Source organism: Periplaneta americana, chromosome 15, assembly GCF_040183065.1.
Source record: "Periplaneta americana isolate PAMFEO1 chromosome 15, P.americana_PAMFEO1_priV1, whole genome shotgun sequence".
Classification (NCBI taxonomy): Eukaryota; Metazoa; Arthropoda; class Insecta; order Blattodea; family Blattidae; genus Periplaneta; species Periplaneta americana.
This window is the reverse complement of record NC_091131.1, coordinates 131,419,481-131,441,243: the sequence shown is the minus strand read 5'-3', so window position 1 is coordinate 131,441,243 and position 21,763 is coordinate 131,419,481. Positions and strand designations below refer to the sequence as shown.

The 21,763-nt window shown below is 33.9% G+C and overlaps 1 protein-coding gene across 2 annotated transcripts in view; it reads right to left on the bottom strand.

Moving 5' to 3' along the window:
- LOC138715336 (aminopeptidase N-like) overlaps positions 1-21,763 on the bottom strand; it is a 129,271-nt gene that overhangs the window by 70,145 nt on the left and 37,363 nt on the right. For both annotated transcript variants that reach the window (XM_069848149.1, XM_069848150.1), the window contains 3 exons: positions 19,149-19,301; positions 11,665-11,789; positions 11,310-11,514 (listed from right to left, as the gene is read on the bottom strand). In XM_069848149.1, coding sequence (XP_069704250.1) covers positions 11,310-11,514; positions 11,665-11,789; positions 19,149-19,301 — 483 coding nt within the window. The remainder of the gene's footprint in view (positions 1-11,309; positions 11,515-11,664; positions 11,790-19,148; positions 19,302-21,763) is intronic.

Here is a 21,763-nt window from a genome sequence, read left to right as displayed (position 1 = left end):
GCATAATTTCAGGTATGTATTTCCCACATGTAGACAATCAAAATAGTTCATTACAACATGTGTCCGGAAATGCTTCATTTCCGAATTATGGCCTTCACAACATTGAAATTCACCGGAACGTTTTTCTTTCCGCAGATCGTTGTCATTTCAGAAGATGTTCAAAATGTCCACCTCCTGCTTGAATACAGAACTCACATCGATGTCTCATTGACCTGCGAACACGATCCCAAACTCCAGAGTATTGCGTATGTCCTCAGAACATGCCACAATTCGATTCCGAAGGGATTCCAAATAGGCAGCGGAGACGAATAAACCAATGATTTTAAATGGCCCCACAAGTAGAAATCGAGAGGGTTCAGATCAGGTGAGCGTGGAGACCAAGCAATTGGGCCACCTCTACCTATCCATCGATCAGGAAACCTTCGATCCAAGTACCGGCGAGCCATACGACTGAAGTGTGCAGGAGCGCCATCATGCAAGAAGTGAATGTGTTGACGATTGATCAGTGGAGTGTCTTATAAACAGACATCGGATTCTAGGGCAAATGCCTATTTTGTTTCTTTAGGAGAAAAGTAAAAATAATTATTAATATTTGTGTTTCATGGAAATTGAAAGGTATTCAAAGAGTTTTATAGTGCCCTAAAATGCCCTAAAACGGTTATTAGAGCCTAATTTGTTAATATTCGCCTAAAAATGCCTAACTCATTGTAAAGTTTCGCATTTTACTCTTACTTTTTATAATTTATACATGCATTCACTGCGAAATTTAAGGCATTTAAAAAGTGGAAAGTTTGCTTCACACCGGCCACGAAACCATTGATAAAGGAAACAAAATGTTTTGAATCTCACGACACTCGCAATAGATTTCACCGAATTTAACATGTTTGGAGGCATAAATGCCGACAAAGAACCAACCTTAGTTTTGAAGCAGGCAACAATCGCAACATGTGCTGCTACCGATTCAGAGATATACTATACTATAAAAATGACTGTTTTCGGTCTGAAACCGATTAGCTGTACTGCCCTTCAGAGTGTCATAAAATCACAATTTTTGGAGAAAGAGTGTTTTTGAAATATTTATGAAAAGTCGTAAAACTGCGAATTAGTAGGGTAAACCGTTACAAAATATTTAAAAGAATGGCCCTCCTAGTGTTAACACTACCAGGAAATGCAACAATAAGTGGAACTTTGTATTTTTGTCCAATTGAATCTCAATAACAACGGTTCATTTGAATGCTCGTTAACAGTTGCTCTTTCCCTCACTTTATTTGTGTTGAGAAGTTTTGAGTGGTAGGACGTTTTCCTGTGAAGTTTAACGCGATAATGCCGAAAAATATAAGTGCAAAATCTACATTGATCCGGCAATGGCTAACAGAATATTCAGAATTCACTTATGATGGAAAAATAATATTCTGCAAGATTTGTAGCAAACAGGTATGTAACAATAGTTGAAATATATAAATTCTATTAATTTTAATGAGTAGGCCTATAATATTTATACATTGACTGAGCTATCCTGAGGTATAATTCTTTTTAAGACCACTACACTTTAACCTTTTAAATTCCGATAGTTAAAGTATTTGCAGGTAATTAAAATTTTGATTGTTCGAACCCACTAACTTTGTGATAGAAATACGGCAATACAACAATTAGGATTTTATTTTAATTCAGTTTACTTTACATTTTTAGATTTCGCAAGAAAAGAAGTGCCACCTAAAGCAGCATGTGCATGGAGCGGCTCATAAGTCTAAAGCTCAGCAGAAAAATCAACTGCAACAAACTTTACTAACACAGCCTACTTCATCCAATCTCAGCAGCAATTTCTATGCTGATTTAACCAGAGCGTTTGTTGCTGCTAACATTCCCTGGAATGCAATTGAAAATCCGGTTTTAAGACAGTTTTTACAAAAATACTGCAAACAAAATATTCCATCTGAGTCGACCCTAAGAAAAAATTACTTAGACAGAATATACAATGAAACTTTAGCTTCCATTCGGGAGGATATAGGTGATTCTTACATATGGGTCTCTGTGGATGAAACCTCAGATCCTATGAATAGGTATATAGCAAATATGGTAGTAGGAAAACTTAGTCCTGATGGACCTTCGATTCCACACCTCGTATGTGTTAAGGAACTTTCGAAAGTGAATAGCCAAGCCATTGCTTATTTCGTAAATAAAGGCCTACAGTCTTTATACTCAGGTAATATAGACGATTCTAAAGTTCTGTTGTTTTGTACTGATGCTGCCTCATACATGGTTGCTGCAGCTCCACTTCTTAAAACATTTTATCCTAACCTCACGCATGTAACCTGTCTAGCACATGGCCTTCACAGGGTTTCTGAAACAATCCGGAATGAATTTCCTCTTGTCAATTCGTTTATTTCTAACACAAAAAATGTTTTTGTAAAGCCCCATCCAGGATTTCAATATTCAGAGAGAACTTTCCAGATATCCCACTCCCACCTCAGCCGGTTGTTACACGATGGGGAACCTGGATTCAGTCAGTGGTGTATTATTCTAAGTATTTTAAAGAAGTGGTCACAGTTATTGATAAATTACCTGAAACTGATAGTGCAGCGTGTGTGAAAGCAGTGAAAGATTGTCTGAATGACTCACGAGTGAAAAACGATATTGCCTACATAACATCAAACTTTTCTTTCATACTTGCAAGTATTGAACAATTAGAACGTGAAAAACAATTTCTTTGTAGCCAAATAGCAATAGTAAAGGAAGCTCAAGTGAACATAAACATACATTCTGCTTTGGGCGAAACTGGGGAAAAAGTTAAAAATAAGTGGGACAGCGTATTAAATAAGAATGTAGGATTTTCATTGTTGCAAAAAGTATCAAGAGTGATATCGGGGGAAAGTGTAAATGTTCCAGTAAGTATTGATGTTTCTATTGTACCTAATTTAAAATTTGCGCCTCTCACATCAGTTTCGGTTGAAAGAAGTTTTTCTGCTTTCAAAATGATTCTCAGTGACAAAAGGCAAAGGTTAACTGTGGAGAATTTAGAAAAAATTCTGGTGGTGTACTGTGCAGATAATTGTAATAAAGTCTGAGCATGGAACTGAATTTCAATAACTGAAAATGAGTAATCTTGATATCAATAATCATTATTTCATTAGTTTCAATATATTAAATTTGTGCAGCTCTGTTTATAAATATAATATAGTATTCTTTTTTAATGTTTAAACATACTTTTTTGTGCGTATTTTAGTGTATAACTAAAAATTTCAGTGAAAGAAATAAGTATGATACCTTGACATGCCTAAAATGCCTATTTCATTAAAATAGAGCCTAATTTTACAAATTTTGAGCTTATTTTAGGCGCCTAAACCTGCAATTTTTAGTGCCTAAAAATCCGATGTCTACTTACAAAACATGAGATATGGTTCCGGTGAATTTCAATGTTGTGAAGGCCATAACTCGGAAATAAAGCATTTCCGGACACATGTTGTAATGAACTATTTTGATTGTCTACATGTAGGAAATACATACCTGAAATTATGCCCCGTATTTTTAAACATCCTGTATATATATATATATATATATATATATATATATATATATATATATATATATATATATATATATTGTGAAGAAAAAAAGTACGTAAAAAGACAAAAACTAACATATATACAAGTTGAAAGTGAAATAATCTTGCAGATTGAAAGGGACGATAGGGTAAACTTAAATAAATAGAAAACCTGTTTTACGTTTCGTGATTAAATGCACAGTTAATTAGAAAATTAAATTTGAAGTTTCACCAATCCGGCAACATCGCCGCTAACATACTCTACTCGCGATACAGATGTAAGAAGTCGACAAACTCGGTGAGCTGCTCTCTGCCTAGATGTTGCCCCTTGCTCGCATCGTGCAGTGGCTTGAAATTAAAGTTCTTTCTTAAATTAAATTTACACGAAAACCGTCCATGCTATTGAAATGCGCCAGAGGGATAAATTATTCTTTATCAGATCCCCTATCGATATGGAAAAAAATCACGATCCTACTCGCAATATTTACCAGATAAGAGGTCATTAAACAATTGAAAAAAAAAGAAACAATTTTTTTTCTGGATAAACTATGACCTTTCCACCAAAATGATAAGTTATTAAAGTTTTTGTTACGTACACCGGTTAACTACATAACATTATAAATGTTATAAAGGAGTTAATATAGCCTGATAATAATAACAATAATAATAATAATAATAATAATAATAATAGGAAGAGGAAGAAGAAGCAGAAGAAGAAGAATAAGAAGAAGACCAGCCTCATGGGCTAATGGTCAAAGCTTCTGACTACAGTTCATGAGATCCCCAGTTCGATTCCCGGTTAGAGCACAGACATTTTTCTTTAAAGGGGAATATCCTGTATTCGGCCATAATCTGGAAATTAGGTTAGACTTAGATTTAAGACCTCTTCTGGCACTTCATAATCATCCTAGCATAATATTATCAGGGCAGAGTAACTCCGCCTTCCAGGCGTCACAACTTCATTAGTGGGTTACAAATAAGACATTGGCAGGAGAGACCAGAAATGTCAAAAAATGACCACTTGGCGGCATTGATGATAATAATAATAATAATAATAATAATAATAATAATAATAATAATAATAATAATAATAATAACGTAGCCTATGTACAGCTTACTCTTAATTCAGAATATTGGGAGTGACACGTAGTAAAATGTCGTTTTATATTGGTTTTGAAAAGCGGCAAATGAGGCATTTAATATTTCTTTCACCCTCAATAACAAAAATGACTCCTTCCATTGCGAAATGAAGTTTCTTTTCTTCACAATCGACACGGAATACCACGAATTCGTTACACACATTATGAAAGTACAAGCGCCACTGATTCCATCGTTTCTCTGTACAAAATATGGAAACTAGTAATTGTACTTGACAGGTTATTGATGATATAGTTATGTTTTTAAAATAAGGATGAAAATTGCCTTTACTTATTAAAAACAATAAAATTACAGAAATAAAGTACCTATTTCTCATGCAGAGGGTAGTGGAAGGGGTTGAGGGAGAAAACATTACATCTTACAGTGCCCATGTTTGCATCACAACTCACTAAATAGATATGTCTGCCATACTCTGTATCACGCGAGCTGTTCACTAGGTACATAGTGAGGGTCATTCCAGAGTTAAGCTTAACAAGAGCATTTGGTACCGTGTTGTGCGTCAGATATGACAAAATAGATTAGTCAAACCAGAAAATGGCAGATATGCATTTGATGTGTGTACTCACCGAATGTAACATTTCCTAATAAATGGACTGTGCGTTCCCCAGAATTAAATCCCATTGATTTTTATTTATGGAACCTTTGAAATAACTTTTTTTATTTATAATCCATCCCCACAATTGAAATACTTTGTCAGCAGAGACAAGATGGCTGCCAACGAATCCGACAGACATCTAGTACATTAAAACAGTGCGGGATTCTACAAGACGACGACTGCATGCTTGCTTTCAAACCGGGGGTGGTCATTTTGTGTAAGGGTAAGCATCTCTACCATTACCGCAACAGAACTGAAACAATAACTCTGAAACGCGGTATAATGGGAGCCACGTTCATATAGAGTTGTTTCTTTGTTTGGGATCTCCTATCCGTTGGTAATTTGGGTCCCACACCAAGTATAAGTATTATCGGGCATGATTAATTAATTTTTCTCGGAATGTAAAGCACGGTGTATGTTTCCAACTTGAAATAACGGAATGTAACGCTATGTAACTTAATGAGCAATAAAAGACCAACTTATTGGTCTTATTTTTTAATCAACACATTGAGCTACTAGATAACCAAGGCCTGCAGAACTCATAAGTAAGGAAAATATAACGACAGCCTCACACCACTTCTATTGGGGATGATCGACTTCTGCGTAGAGTTCTTGACATTCTTTGCGTGTGGAAGGTTCATCAGTGGCGGCACTGTATTTTCAAAAAGGATTGTAATAAAGTCGTTGTATTAATTATTATAATGCGTTATGTAGTTTCAAGGTTTACGATTACGCTAGATTTTCTGTCGGTAGTTTCTTTGAGATTTCTTTACACGTAACCTGCTTTAGATTTGCAAAACTTTTCGTCTATCATCACCTACGGACACATACATTGGTAACATTTAAGTAATAAACCTTAAAAGTTAATATAAATGTCACTATTCATTTGAATAAAAAATGAACACAACGAGTGATGTTCTTAATTTAACAGTATATAAATAAATATTCAACATACAGCTTGTCTATTCCATAATTCTTAATATGGGTTTTGTTGAAATGTTGTTTAATATTGAAATGACGAATATAAATAAATTGGAGAGGACACAGTTAATAAATAAATTCTTTCGTCTTCTTCAGCAACACAATAATCATATTCCAATTTCCTTTAGAAGTAGTATTTCTTCACGAGTTTAGACTTTGCCATGTTCTAGTTCTCTTCAAACTACAGGAGGTTAATTAATTAATTAATTTATTAATTTATTACAAACTTAGATAGTTCGCTTTACAGCTTAAATTCTCCATGTACAGACAGTTTCCGGTATTCCAACACGTCCTCCCCCTCCCCCACTACTTTTCAATATGATTTTGCTTAATCAATTTGTAAACGTAACGTTCCTTCGCACTTGTGGTTCAGCTTCCTGCAGTATCGGACACATTTTTTCCACTCCGTCTCCGTAAGTAATATATCTAACTTGGTGCACCCTTATGGGGTTTTGTGTATTAGCTTCACTTATTCAAAAAGCATAATAGTTTACAATATCAATTCCCCAATATAGGCCTAACAAGAATTTTCCACGTAATTTCAGATAACAAGAGCACACACGTTGCGAGCGTTGCGTATAGCTATAATTTACCATATATGATGCTGCATATTCGCCTTTCTACTCTTCTCAGCCATTTTGCAACAGTACAACCTGACGTTTGTAAATGCAGACATCATGCAATTCCATTTATATGATTACATAAAGAGTCGTTCTGATATTTATATTGCTCAAATCTCACATTTAATATTAGAGTAACTATGTGCTTTTTAAAATTTTACCTTTTATGTATAATTTTTAATATTTCATAGTAACTTCCATGTATTTTACATCTATTGGCATGACCTACAATTTCATGTAACCCATTGTTTTTCACTGATTGTTCACAATGTAACAACTTGTTCATAATTTTTAAGGGGTTTATGAAAGATCTGATGATGGTTTAATTAAACCGAAAACGTTTATCGATAAAATAAAAAATTGTGTTTTTGTAATACAGATAAGTTTTGACGATCTACTAGAAATAAACTTTGATTACTCATTCTTAAAATGTTATCATAAATATCGACAAAAGTTTAAAGAACAGCATGTTTATTGTACCAGAAGAAATTTGACATGTCCTTTATTAGCTGAACCTATGTTACACAACTACTGGACTAAATCACAGCCAGAGTTATGGGTCAAAGTTATGCAACTCCATTTTGGTAATAAATCCAACCCTAGGTAATTTTAATTTTAATAAATTTAAGAACAAAATTAAACAAGTTGTTAATATTCATGCACCTTTCTGTCTCTTTTATTTTTCTTAATGTCAATATACTTATTCATTCCAACTTATATTCTGTTCTTGACTTTTTTTTATTTATTTAATACTATACACTTGTGCTACATTAGGCATTGCAGCCCGAAAGAGCAGAAGCTCGTGCTCGGGCGCAGTTCAGATCAGTTATACAAAATATATCACAAAATTAAGAGTTCATTGAGCACAATAACATTAATAAAAGGTAAAATACATAGGTTACAGCATGTAATAATAGGGTCTATCTAAAAATAGAAAATACAAAAGTACATGAATATTGGAATATTAGAGGTTCTCTACTGGGTCATTCCATACAAAATTTTAAGATTTGTAACGTCAAGTTCTGGATTTTTTCAATATTCTACTAAATGAATGTCATAATAATAAATAGTTAAATGACCTAATATGAACTTCATCTCACCAATGGTTGAAAAGTAATAAAGGGTGAAATATTCAGGGAATTGATATGTAGACTATTGTTAAAAATATTATTAAAATGACATGCTTCATTGTATCAACGTAAAAATTGTGCCAATACAATGATGACTCTGTATATTTAAACTTACTTCTAAGTTATTACGGATTTTTACATCGAGCATATATTAAAACTTACACAAAAAAAAAGAAATGTTAATATTTTCAAATCGAATATTTTTTTACCATGCTCTATTTTTTACGGTGAGATAAACAATTTCTTAATCTATTACATCTATTCATCACTGAAATATATTTGAGATATTTCGGTATGTGTTTGTTTCAGATGTGCTATCATTTTCCTTTAAAAAACATGAACTGTTACACTGTCGTGAACTAGGCATTCCGAAATTACTGAAAAACAAAGGTTCTCTAATTACCACCAACTTAATTTCTGTAATATACTGTGAATGGATGTATTGTTGCTTGAGAAGTACTCCAGTGTTGACCTATTATTACATACATCTATTACTTTGGGAAATATTAAATAAACCAGAATTGCAAATGTTGCCATTAAGGATCAAAGTCGCGTGCAGTGTATTACATCACGCTCTCATACCAGACATCCACACGCGTGCTTAGCGATCGATATGACAAATGCCAGATGTTGCGACATCCGCTCAATGGCACGCTAATAGATTTCACGTGAGAGTTTGTTTTTTTTTCCTGTTATAATCTCAGCGCAACTTTTTCCTTTCAGTTTAGAGGGTGATTTTGTTCTGTTCTGTCATTGTAACTTTTTCCCTTCAGTTTAGACGGCGCTTTTCATCTGTTCTGTCATTGTAAGTTGTAAGTATTCAATATGCCTAAATTAAAGACGAAAAGTTAGAGTCATATGTGGCGTTGCAACACTTTCGGACTTTAAAAACATTCGTCACAAGTCCTTAAAGGAAAAGTGACAAGTAGCGTACGTAAAAAAATCCCTCATTTAGTAGTAGTTGGTGATCCTATTTGAGAACGCATTTGCCATAAGATTTTAAAAATTTAAATAATTAGTGAAGTTGCTGAGACTGAAAGTAAGGTCGACAAATCAACAAGCGAAGAAGAATGTTTACAAACAGAGGCGGGAAATTCAATAAGTGAAGAAGCATATGCTCCTGAACGTAAGGAACTATAAATGTATTTACCAGAAATATTGACGTCATTGTTACAGAGAAATTTGGTAGAAATTTAGTACAAAGAATGGACGACAACTGACAGGGCCAATATGATTTTAGTGAAAAGTGACTTTGTAAATTTCATTAATAACTTCATTGGTTGGCTTAAAAAATTCAAGATACTGTACACAACTTCATTGCAAAGTCCCAGGCAAATTAATTAAAGTAGCTGAAAAATGAAATAAAACCCGATGAGTTTATTATCATTGGTGATTTTTCAGAGCATTACAGTTTCATTATTCAGGATGCTACACAAGGTCATCACTGGAGTACTTCTCAAGCAACAATACATCCATTCACAGTATATTACAGAAATTAAGTTGGTGGTAATTTAGAGAACCTTTGTTTTTCAGTAATTTCGGAATGCCTAGTTCACGACAGTGTAACAGTTCATGTTTTTTAAAGGAAAATGATAGAACATCTGAAACAAACACATACCGAAATATCTAAAATATATTTCAGTGATGAAGCAGCTAGCGAGTACAAGAACGAAAAAACTCCGTTAATCTACTCAATCATGAAAACGATTTTCAGATATACCTGCGAAGTGACATTTCTTTGGAACTAGACACGGTAAAGGGCCCAGTGACAGTGTAAGGCGTAAGAGGTACAATCGAGGGACTCGCTGCAAAAGCCAGGAACTCTAATTTCAACTCCTAAAGGACTGTATGATTGGTCAAAATCCAATATACAGGGAATTATTGTGTCATTCACATCCATTGAAAAACATGAAGTAATTACAAAATCTAAATCGTCAAAGATTTTCTGGCCTCAAGACTGTTCCCGGAACAAGACGTGTTCACTGTGTGGTTCCAGTTAATGGAAAGTTACCAATAAAACCCTATTCTGCTTCATCAGAAGTACCAAAACTAGTTGAAATCAGACGTGTGACGCGCACCAGTCGTCAATGCGGAAACGCTTCTCGCAGTGACCAGCAGCAGTGATGGCACATGGCGCAGCGCCATAGATCATCCTTTACACGGCGAGTTGTTTTAATTTATAACTTCCTTATTTTTGAAGATCCCATTATGAAAATTTGACAGCCGAATGAAAATGCTCAGTAAATTGTCATTTATTTTTTTCATGTGAATTTAAGTATTCGATTTTATGTAATGGCGTTTTTTTAAATATATTTTTTAATTTCTTTAAACAGAATTTTCAAAGCTGCACTGAATTACAGTATCTTAATAACCTATTTTGTGAGCTATCTAACGATATCTTTAAAAGAAATTTTGTAATTATTCTTATGGTCAGAAAACAAATTTAAAATAGAGCTATGTGCTCGAATAAAAATATTTTAACTGTCCATTACATTTAAACAGGTGGCTGTTGCAAACATAATTTTGTACATGATTAATATGCACGACATAAAGAGTTGGATGTACATTTTTTAACAAATTTGGAGATATGAATGTTTTTCATCATACTGTTTTGCATGGAATTACCCTACTTTTATATTCATAATTATCCTTTTTTGTAATATCATAATTATCCCTGTTTTATAATAATTGTATCGGATTTTGTCGTTTTATTGAATTTTCGTTGTGTTCAATTTAGTACAAAATAGTAATTTGCAAATCAAGCTTTCATGTGTAACTCCCCGCAAACTTGATTTGAATAATTTTGAGGGAAAAATTGTTCCGGGACCGGGCATCGAACCCAAGACGTTTGGTTAAACGTACCAATGCTCTCCCAACTGAGCTAACCAGGAACTCTACCAGACACCGATCCAATTTTTCCCTCTATATCCACAGACCTCAAAGTGGGCTGACAACCGTCAAGCAACCAACATTGAGTGCACACTAACTCTGTGTGACTTAAATTGTGGTTTTCTGTTAACGTACAGTGACGTATATTATGCAAATCCCGGGTTCGATGCCCAGCCCCGGAACAATTTTTCCCTCGAAATTATTCAAAATAGTAATTTATAGGAACTATCCCCGAACACTAGCTTGCTGAGATGGGTGTGCGCTACGTCCATTATATGTATTTATTTGATATTATATGTAGTAATAAATACTAATAAGCCTACTAATTTTTAGCGCGCACCATAGAACAAACTGATCTGTCACATAATGGAATATGTCTGTGTTGTAATACTTACTCAAGCATAACAAGTCCCAAAGTACTTCCTTCTGCTGTAACTTCGAACCGTGGCAGCTTCACAATATCCAATTTTGATAGCGCATACTCAATGCCCAAGTAGTCTTGCATAAAGTTTATCATAAAGCCCAACATACTGTCGTTAACCATTACAGTATAATTTGTGGGTCCTTGCTCTTGGTAATATATATTCACTGATACATTTCCTGTAACACAGAGCATAATACAACTATGATAAAGCTGAATCTGACACACATCTATATCAGAGATCTTACTCCCAATTGGCAACATCGCGGTTCTGCTGTAGGAGCTATTGGTCTCTTGAATGAATTGAAAGGTATTGTCTAATAACTTACCAAGTTCAGTCGTTACATTTATATTCTTCACCGTATCTAATTGATGTACGATGAAGTTGATAGAAAATGTTGACAGAGGAGGCGTGGGCGGAAAATGGTCCCACACGTAATCATTGTCCTCTGTGCTGTAAGTAGGAGACAGTTTATTGTGGTGCAAAAATGAACATTTTCCAGTAGTGAATAATTGAGGGGTGCTCTGCAATAACAAGGTATGTACACATACCTCGGCATAGTCGCCACAATTAATGTATCAGAATAACAAATTCAATAACGAGATTTTGACGAATAGACACGAAACTTATATATATATATATATATATATATATATATATATATATATATATATATATATATATCGGGGGTAAATTAGGGTCTGTTGGGCAGTCGGGCATGTTGAACATTTTGTACTTTAACGTGTTACCTCGCCACTTGTGGGCACCACATTCTGATAGAAATCAATGACAGAAGTAGCCCCACTCGTGGCTACTTCCGTCATGCACTTCTAGCAGAATGTGGTGCCCACAAGTGGCGAGGTAACACGTTAAAGTACAAGGTGTCCAACATGCCCGACTGTCCAACAGACCCTAATTTACCCTATATATATATATATATATATATATATATATATATATATATATATATATATATAAACTATCAACAGTACTAAATAAAAAACGCAGATTTGCAAAGGCTATTCTTTGTTAATGAAAACAATGTTACTTTTAGTTACTTCCAAACACCCACTTCTTACACATACCTTGTTATTGCAGAGCACCCCTCTATTGCTATTGCGCAACGCCAGTCTCATATTTATACAGTACAGTAGGCTAATCAAATATGAAAACACGTTAATAATGAATAAGTTATTAGTCGAATATTAATGTAAGTCAAAGTAAGCCTACTTGGAGAAAACCAGCCTCACAGAGACTTGTTTTAAAACAGATTTTGTTGAATTTTACTACAATCAGACTTAATTTTTATCACCTTTTACTTTTATAGGGATTGAATTCTATTCTACTTAGAAAAAGTAAGCCTAAATAGGCCTATATGTTTACTTCTTTATCTTTTATACTTATTTTGATAATTACAATTTTAACCTAATTGCGATAAGGCAAACTCGGCTAATTTCGTGATATTAATTTTTAAATTTATCATGAAATTATAGCAGGGACAAATGTAATTTTGATGCTATAGTATAAATGGCAGAAGACATATTGTAACATTGATTTTGTTCACTGCGATTTTGCACTGAGATGAGCGGATTTTTTGGAAATTACTACCAGAGTTGTGAGATCTATAGCTTTGAATTTATGATTTCCTTTGTTAAATGAAGAGCTTTTTCTGTGTTTTATGGTCCAAATTGTTTTAAATGGTAAGCGCTGACATTGTCTACTTCTTGGTGAAAAATATATGCTTATCAATGCACTGATTATGTAACAAAACCTTATCTTGGAAGGTTATTTTCTTAGCGTTTCTCTCATTCCACGAGCCCATTTTTTTCTCTTTAAAATTTTTCTTTGCTATAACAACATTCTCTGGTGGAATAAATATTAAATGCGTCAAACGTAGGCTGCAATATTTTTGTGTATATTTACAGCATCTGTGATATATTGTACATGTCATGCATGTTGCAGATGGCAGATAATCGCAGGGTAAAATGTAGAAAGAAATATAATATAAATGATATGAAAAAGGCAATTGATTGTATGTTAAACAAAGGAAAACTGCCGAAGAAACTTCGCCATTTTCTTGGCACGTTCGACGAGGACCAGGAAGGGACCAAAGCAGCAGTCAAGGAGAATGATATTTTCAACATTTCAAGTGAGTTAAAAAGTTAGACAACGAAACAGCATCATCTTTAGATCCCTAACAAAGAAGATCTGTGCTTAAAGAAAAGCCGAATGATAAGCCTAATGATTTGTTGTGATCTTGCTCAGGAAATGTCGAGAACGACAGACATGGTGAAAGTGTGTCCGTTGTGATCAGCTGCTTCATGAAACATGTCAAAGCCTTTCAAAATACCGAAAGAACTTTAATTGTTTGGGTTGTAGGTATGAATCTGACCGAGGAATTTAAAATTTGACTGAATATGTCTAAATATTTTGAATTTAAGGACTATCACGAAAATACCCCTGTACTATCACGAAATTATACCAACCGTTGTAGAATGCTAAATCTTTTTGTTTATATGTAGTGCTTGTTTTTAACTACTGCATAAATTTATTTGAGGAAAAAGTGCTGACATGTAGCCTCCTGAAATCTGATAACGTACATTTGTCAAAAAAAAAAAAAACAAAAAAAAAGTGGCCGCAATCGCGAACAGCGTTTATTTTCTAAGTCCGCTTCGGGTCACGGCAATTTTACACGATGCATGTGCTTGTAGAAGAAGTTTCGGAACTATGGAAGTACCCCGTATCTGAGTCTCATAGACTAATGATAGAGTGCTTGTTTAATGATTAGAAGGTTGTGGGTTCGGGCCATCTTCAAGTTTTCATTTTATTTTTTAATCGTTCTTTAGCAATATAATTAATATTCAAATTATCATTTATATTCTCTTATCGTTTTTATCGATATAAAGTTATTTATATTTTGTTATCGTTCTTTTAGCGATATAAATAATATTCAAGTTATAATTTTTTGTATTCTGTTATCGTTCTTTAAAGATATAAATGATACTCAAGTAATATTTTGTATTCTGTTATCGTTCTTTAACGATATGAATAATATTCAAGTTTTTTTGTTCTGTTATCGTTCTTTAGCGATATAAATAATATTCAAGTTATCATTTATATTCTGTTTTCGTTCTTTAGCGTTATAAATAATATTCAAGTTATTTATATTCTGTTATTCTTCTTTCGCGATATAAATAATCTGTATTTTATGAGAGTAATTGTTATAATACAAATAACCATTATTCTTTGTAAAATAGGTTACTTTATTTAAATAATTAAACATATATTATATAATATCTTATATTAATTAAACAAACCGATATCTATCATTTCTATTATGTTAACGTTCTTCAGTGATACTGTATACATAATATTAAAGTTATTTATATTGTTATCGTTCTTTAGCGACATAAATAATATTCAAGTTATAATTTATATTCAGTTACCGTTCTTTAGCGATATAAATAACATCAATTTAATATTGGGTTTGGAACAATACAGTTGCATAATACTGGTGTTAGTTTTCCTTTTTACATTATTACATTATACTATCTTGAACCACAATAAAATGAAAAGGAGTGACGAGAAATTGAACCTGAGACGTTGACAACTAAATTCCGACGTTCTTCCGCTGAGCTACGAGGGCACAAGCGTGGAAAAATTTACGGAAAAATTGGCCCAATCCTCCTCCAAGATTTTCTGATGATTTGTAGAAGCTAGTCCAGGATGCGGGGGGGCAAACGCCAATTGGGATATTCCGATCAGCGGGTCAAACATTCTGATAGAAATAATATTTAACCCTTGCGGTGAATTTAGGTGAAGTTCAAAGGGCCCAATTAATCAAATCCACTCTCATCATCTGCACACTTGGGTGGGATCTAATAAGATGCGAAAGAGACAGTGGTGTGCGGAACGCAACGGGAAGTTATCGCATTTATCCTTCCCAAGAAAAACTGTAAACATGCGCAAAGGAAGTTTTTAATAGAAAAAAGGAGTATCTTCTGCGGACTTCTGGAAAAAGAACTAAGGAAGAGACTAGTGAAGTGCTTTATGTGGAGTGTGGCAATGTATGGGGAAGAAACATGGACATTACGACGAAATAAAGAGAAACGAATAGAAGCATTTGAAATGTGGATGTGGAGAAGAACGGATCGTGTGAAGTGGACATACAGAATAAGAAATGAAGTTGTGTTGGAAAAAGTGGGTGAAAAAAGAATGATGCTGAAACTGATTAGAAAGAGAAAAAGGAATTGGTTGGGTCTCTGATGGACAAGAATAATAGACGACATTAGGATATGTGGATCATATGCGGAGACTAAGAGGAAGGTAGAAAATAGGAAAGATTGCAGAATGCTGGGTTTGCAATGAAAGACCTGCCCATGGGCAGAACACTTATGTATGTATGTTCAGAATGCCTGGAATGTCGTTTCTAGGAACAGTCACTATTTGCAAAGACTAGTCGATTCCATGCCCACTCGACTGCAAGATATGATCGAGATAAGGGGAAGATAGACTAAATATTGAATCGCAGCTTTTTGTTTTGTTTTTTGAACGCTTAATTTTTTTAATGTTCTAAGGTAGACGCTAGTAAGTTTGTTTTGTTTATGCCACGAAAGATATTTTTGTTGAGAGTAAAAACTTTTTTCTTTCCATTTGCAGCCACAATGTCATAATGATAAAGTCGTGGCATAATACATTAATGAACCTGATGTTAATTACTAAAATAATAGTAAAAGAGAAAGGAACAATTATGTATATTTTGTCTTTCTCTCTTTTAAAAACAAAACAAAAAATAACATAAAAAGCAGGACCTCACGAATAAGAAGCCAGAACGCTACCGTTCTGCTATTAAGCAACACGCCGAATACTTTAATTATAACTGTAGATATCAGGCAACATGATCCAACAACATGTAACATCACCTGTCTCCGAATTGTAGCGAAGATCTCGAAGGGAACTTTGCTTCAAGAGAGCAGCCACTTTTTCTTTTGACAACTGTACAGACCGTACACTTAATTTGAATATTATTTTACCATCAAAATCTTAGTATCACGAAATTAGCTGAGTCTGCCCTACTTCCACAAGCTTCAACTACCTTGTAGAACTATTCAGAACTTTCACTCATTCCTATGCTACGGTTTTCAGCTTTTCTTTTTATGTTTTGTGTCTCGTAGGCATATGTTTGCAAGACACGAAAGGTTTAGACGAAAAATGACTTGTACTTTTTAAAGAATTCTTCTATATTTACAGAACAACTTGTTTTCGAGTTTATACAGTCCGGGAATCGCGGCTGTATTTTCCTTGGGAATTTTCTTCATTGGTATCGCCCAGATTTGAACTCGCGAACGAAGGCTCTAATGATGAATATATAGTGCATACATTTTATTTTTCCTCGCGGATGTAGAGCTGAAGCGGTAGTGCACTGTACACACTTACACATGCGAGCGTAGAAAGATAAAATGTAGATTCTTTTGTAACTTAAGTTGAGATAAACCCATACTACCTCGCTTTTCACTAGCATCAATCTTAGTGCACAAAATAATACTCAATTTTCAATAAAAAAATTGTCTTGTTTGCTACGTCTATACTGTCCATTACTCTTCATGAATCGTTGTTGGAGATAATGTTATTGTTAAGCATGCCAGTAAACCAGAAATTCCAGTGTTAAAACTTGGCCATATTTAATATACTTTTATGACGATGCAAATCTTTGAAATTATTCATTTTTGCAGCGATGTGTTGCCGAGTAGTAGATTTGAAGATATTTTAAGGACCCTGTCCTTTAATGAAAGATTTCAGGGGAAAAATTACCGCATATTTCTCATTGAAGTATTCTCTTCTTAGAATAATGCCTTGACAAGCTTTTAAGGGGAATTATTGAAAGTTGAGGAATTTGGATCGAATGATTGATTTTTAGTTTTTCATTAAGGAACTCCAATTTTCCCCTATCCGGAAATAGTGTTAATTTACCTGTTTCACCTTTTTTAAGGCCAAGCTCACATTTTTAAAAGGCATGAGCACTTTATTTCATGAACCGGTATATTTTCACTTGCTGTTTTCTCCCGACTCCACTTTTCATCATTTTGTTGCTTATAAAATGCTCGTTGAGAGACAGTTGTTGTCGAATCAGTCGAAATTTTCTGATAATGTTGGAATAATTATGAGGAATGCATTTTTCATCCATTGAGTTTTAATATAAATATTCACAGGTTGAATTACAATATTAATGCAATTCAAAAATAGGCCTATAAATAAAAATGTAATTTAAAAAATTCCTGAACAGTAAAAGATTAAATTTATGATATTAAATTTCAAAATAATTTTTGTTTATACATATGACATGAATTTGTGCAACACTTCAGCTCAATCATACTAAAATTGTTGCGTAAGGAACTTTTCATATCACTAGTAATTAAAAAGTAAAAAATGCTAATAATTTCAGAATCAATCGCAGCTCTCGGATTGGTTCCGAAGCGGAATTTCCGAAACTCTAGTTGGTTCCCGTAAAATTTAAAATTCAACATTAATTGATTTGGTTCTCGACCACAAAAGTGTATTGTTTATTTTATTTTTGCGCTTTAGCGATTAGAGATAGAGACTATTGGTTCAGGTCAAAACTATATAGTTATATATGCCACATGAGACATTTCTATGTTACGCACAATCATTAAATGATGATCGTGAAATTATAAACACCAATGCCCATAAATATTAATTTTTACCTAAAACATTCACACGCATACGTCAGACACCCTTACATTGCGATTTGTTAGTTGGGCGCTGTTCCAACGAACATTTTTTCAAACGACCCATAACTATGATATTCTCTATGTTTCAGTGGTATCAATAGAAAGCATTTCAAATTCTCTACAGAAATAGGGTGTTTTCATAAAATATAGCTTCAGTAGGCTACTTTCTGAGCTTCTGACTGCAGAGGGATGCAGTAGCAGTAAAAAGTTATCTGTCTGTGCAAAATGGAAAGAAAAATATTGTTTACTTGGGAATCAACTCCAGTACTGACCAATCAACAGTATGGGAATCAACTGGAGTGACCCACCGAAAATGGTTGGTGACTAACCAACTTGGAAACCAACTCCAATACAGTCGAATCAATGAGCACACATTGTCCAAATTTGAAATAACACGTACTGATAAATACTATAGAAGTTAAAAAACTTAATCAGACCTATCCTTAGGATAAGTTACAAGCAACCATTCGTAATAGATTCAGGAAAACAAAGTGAACTTCCTGGCATTGTTGAAAATGTTGCAGTATAAGCAACATCAACAAGATCCATACAATTTAACGAATGAAAAATCCCAATTACGAACTCACTTCTGCCGTTAGATACTCCAAAATAGCTCGTTCAGAAAACAAACTAAGAGAGCTTAGAATGTATATTATGTCCATACTACGCAACAACATTTTCACGTTCGATTTAGGGGAAATGTACACACATTTTTCCTTGGCAGTCGCATTCTATGTACAATTATAAAAGACAGCATTTGCTGAGTGAAACCTGTTTTCTTGTGAAAGTTCTGTATATCATAAGACGATACAATGGTGAGTCAGTTAATAATTTTTTATCGACAGGAGACGTTGTTCGATCCCGGACAAGTTACTTTATTTGTGATATCGGCACGTAAGCGATTTGAAGCAGATTTCTCAAAACACTTCTGATTCGTCTTTGGTTCTTGTCGCACCTTTATTCTACATGATTTTCTATGTGTAATCTCTCTAGATTAAAAGGGACGTTAGAGAAATAATTAGAATTATTGGCTAATGTGTGAGTGATCTCTGCAGTGACTTACGGTTCTGTAGCTATTCTAGGCATCACAGAAAGTGTGGTCATGTTGCTCAAACGTGCCACACTGAGCTGAAAAGAAGCCTTGAAGGATGGTTCGTCGAAACATGGAAACACTTGTCTTGCAAAAATGAGTGAATTAATTGTTGCTGCATAAGACCTGTAAAGTAAACATTACATAAGACAATTTATTAATACAAAGTATTCTTACCATTACGTTTAATCTATTCAGGGAAATGTTTTAACACATCAGACAGTTAAATATGGAATTAAAATATTCTGATTACCCAAAAAATATTTTATTTTATGTCTTTGATAGGGAGAATGCAAAGGTGAATATATATACTTAGCAATTGTATTCCTAATTCTCTACATCACCACCATAATCATCAGCATCATAATTTAGAAATTAGTTGCGTGCAATCGATTCCCTAGTGTAATAGAGCTCTTACGTTCCGCCATATTGGTTTCAAACTAGGCAGATCATTTATAAAAGAAAACAAGATGCACTTACATTTTACAAAATGTTTTTTACCAAAGAAACCTTTATAAAAGATAACCCATTACACTGGCATATATTTTATTATATATATTCTATAAGAGATCTTTGTCTTATAAAAGAAAGTAATTATTGAAGTCAAATGAGATACTCGAAAAAAACATTAACATAATATAATACAAGAGTATGTGAAACGGAACTATAAATAATTATCCTGAATTATTAAAATTAACTATTAGCAGGCCTATCATTAGTACGTAGGAAAAGAATCTGAGCAACTGTTACCACAAAAAGAGTAGGCATAGTTAATATGATGTATAGTATTACCCATGAGGTAATAGGGATATCTTATGCGAAGTTTTATCGTTAGATGGCAGGATCGTTTCATACGGCACAATATGTCGTAGGTCAACACAACCAACAACACAAACTTACTATGGTTAACTACAAATCGGATTCGTCTTACTGCTTTTAATACTTCTGTTTCGATACTGCTATTTTTCTATCGATACCAGTAAAATATCGAAAACCAATTATCAAATCCAATTATGGTCAGTATCGCAAGTAAGGTATCGATAACTACTTATATCGATAGTAATGCAACGTCCCTACATGTTACAGTTGCTTACGTCCTCTCGCTTGTTGGTTTTTGTGCGTGTCGAAATTATAAATATAATTATTTTGTAAAACCTAATATAATTAATATAATTTAGTATAATATTTTAATTTACCGTAGTTTCATTTAGAATAAATAATAGCGCAAACGGGTACAGTACTGAGCGATTCCCCTTAAGAGATGGATGGGAAATCTGCAGTATCCAGAATATACAGTAAATACGAGTAAAATGAAAGTTCATGAACCCAAACGAGAACTTTGAGAACGAGGTTCACGAATAAATAAATAAAAAATGGGAACTTTGTCGAAGGTGAATATTGCCTCTTTAATCATTCATACTGTATGTACCATATGCGAAAAACAGGATATGCAGCCACCAATGCTGTTTTCTTTATACGGGAGGGTTATCGGGTTTCAGTTCCTCGTACTGTTTCTCTAGTAGTAGAAATATCAAATGCAATACAATTTTTAATAGGATGAAATAATATAATTGCAGTAGTCTAATGATTATTCGTGCATATTGTAGGTTAAGGACATGCATTTTGAATACGTAGGATAATATTATGAAAATTTGAAATTAAAACATGGTTTTAATAATTAGTGTACAGTTGTCAAAAGAAAAAGTGACAGCTTTCTTGAAGCAAAGTTCCCTTCAGGTATCTTCGCTACAATTCGGAAACAGGCGGTGTTACATGTTGTTCGACCACGTTGCCTGATATCTACAGTTATAATTAAAGTATTCTGTGTGTTACTTGATAGCTTAATGTAGCGTTCCAGCCTCTTATTCGTGAGATCCTGCGTTCGAATACAATCTCATGCATTTTATGTTCATTTTTGTTCTTGTTTTTTTTTAAGAGAAAGAGAGACAAAATATACAGAACTGCTCCTTTCTCTTTTACGATTATTTTAGTAATTAACATCAGGTTCATTAATGTATTATGCCATGACTTTATCATTATGACATTGTGGCTGCAAATGGAAAGAAAAAAGATTTTATTTTCAACAAAAATATCTTTCGTGGCACAAACAAAACAAAATTACTGGCGTCTGCCTTAGAAAATTCAAACAATTAAGCGTTCAAAAAATGAAACAAAAAGCCACGATTCAATATTTAGTCTATCTTCCCCTTATCTCGATCACATCTTGCAGTCGAGTGGGCATGAAATCGACTAGTCTTTGCAAATAGTGACTGTTCTCAGACACGACATTCCAGGCATTCTGAACATACATACATAAGTGTTCTGCCCATGGGCAGGTCTTTCATTGCAAACCCAGCATTCTCCAATCTTTCCTATTTTCTGCCTTCCTCTTAGTCTCCGCATATGATCCACATATCCTAATGTCGTCTATTATTCTTCTCAACCAGAGACACAACCAATTCCTTTCTCTCTTTCAGTTCAGCATCATTCTTTCTCCACCCACTTTTTCCAACACAACTTCATTTCTTATTCTGTATGTCCACTTCACACTCTCCTTTCTTCTCCACATCCACATTTCAAATGCTTCT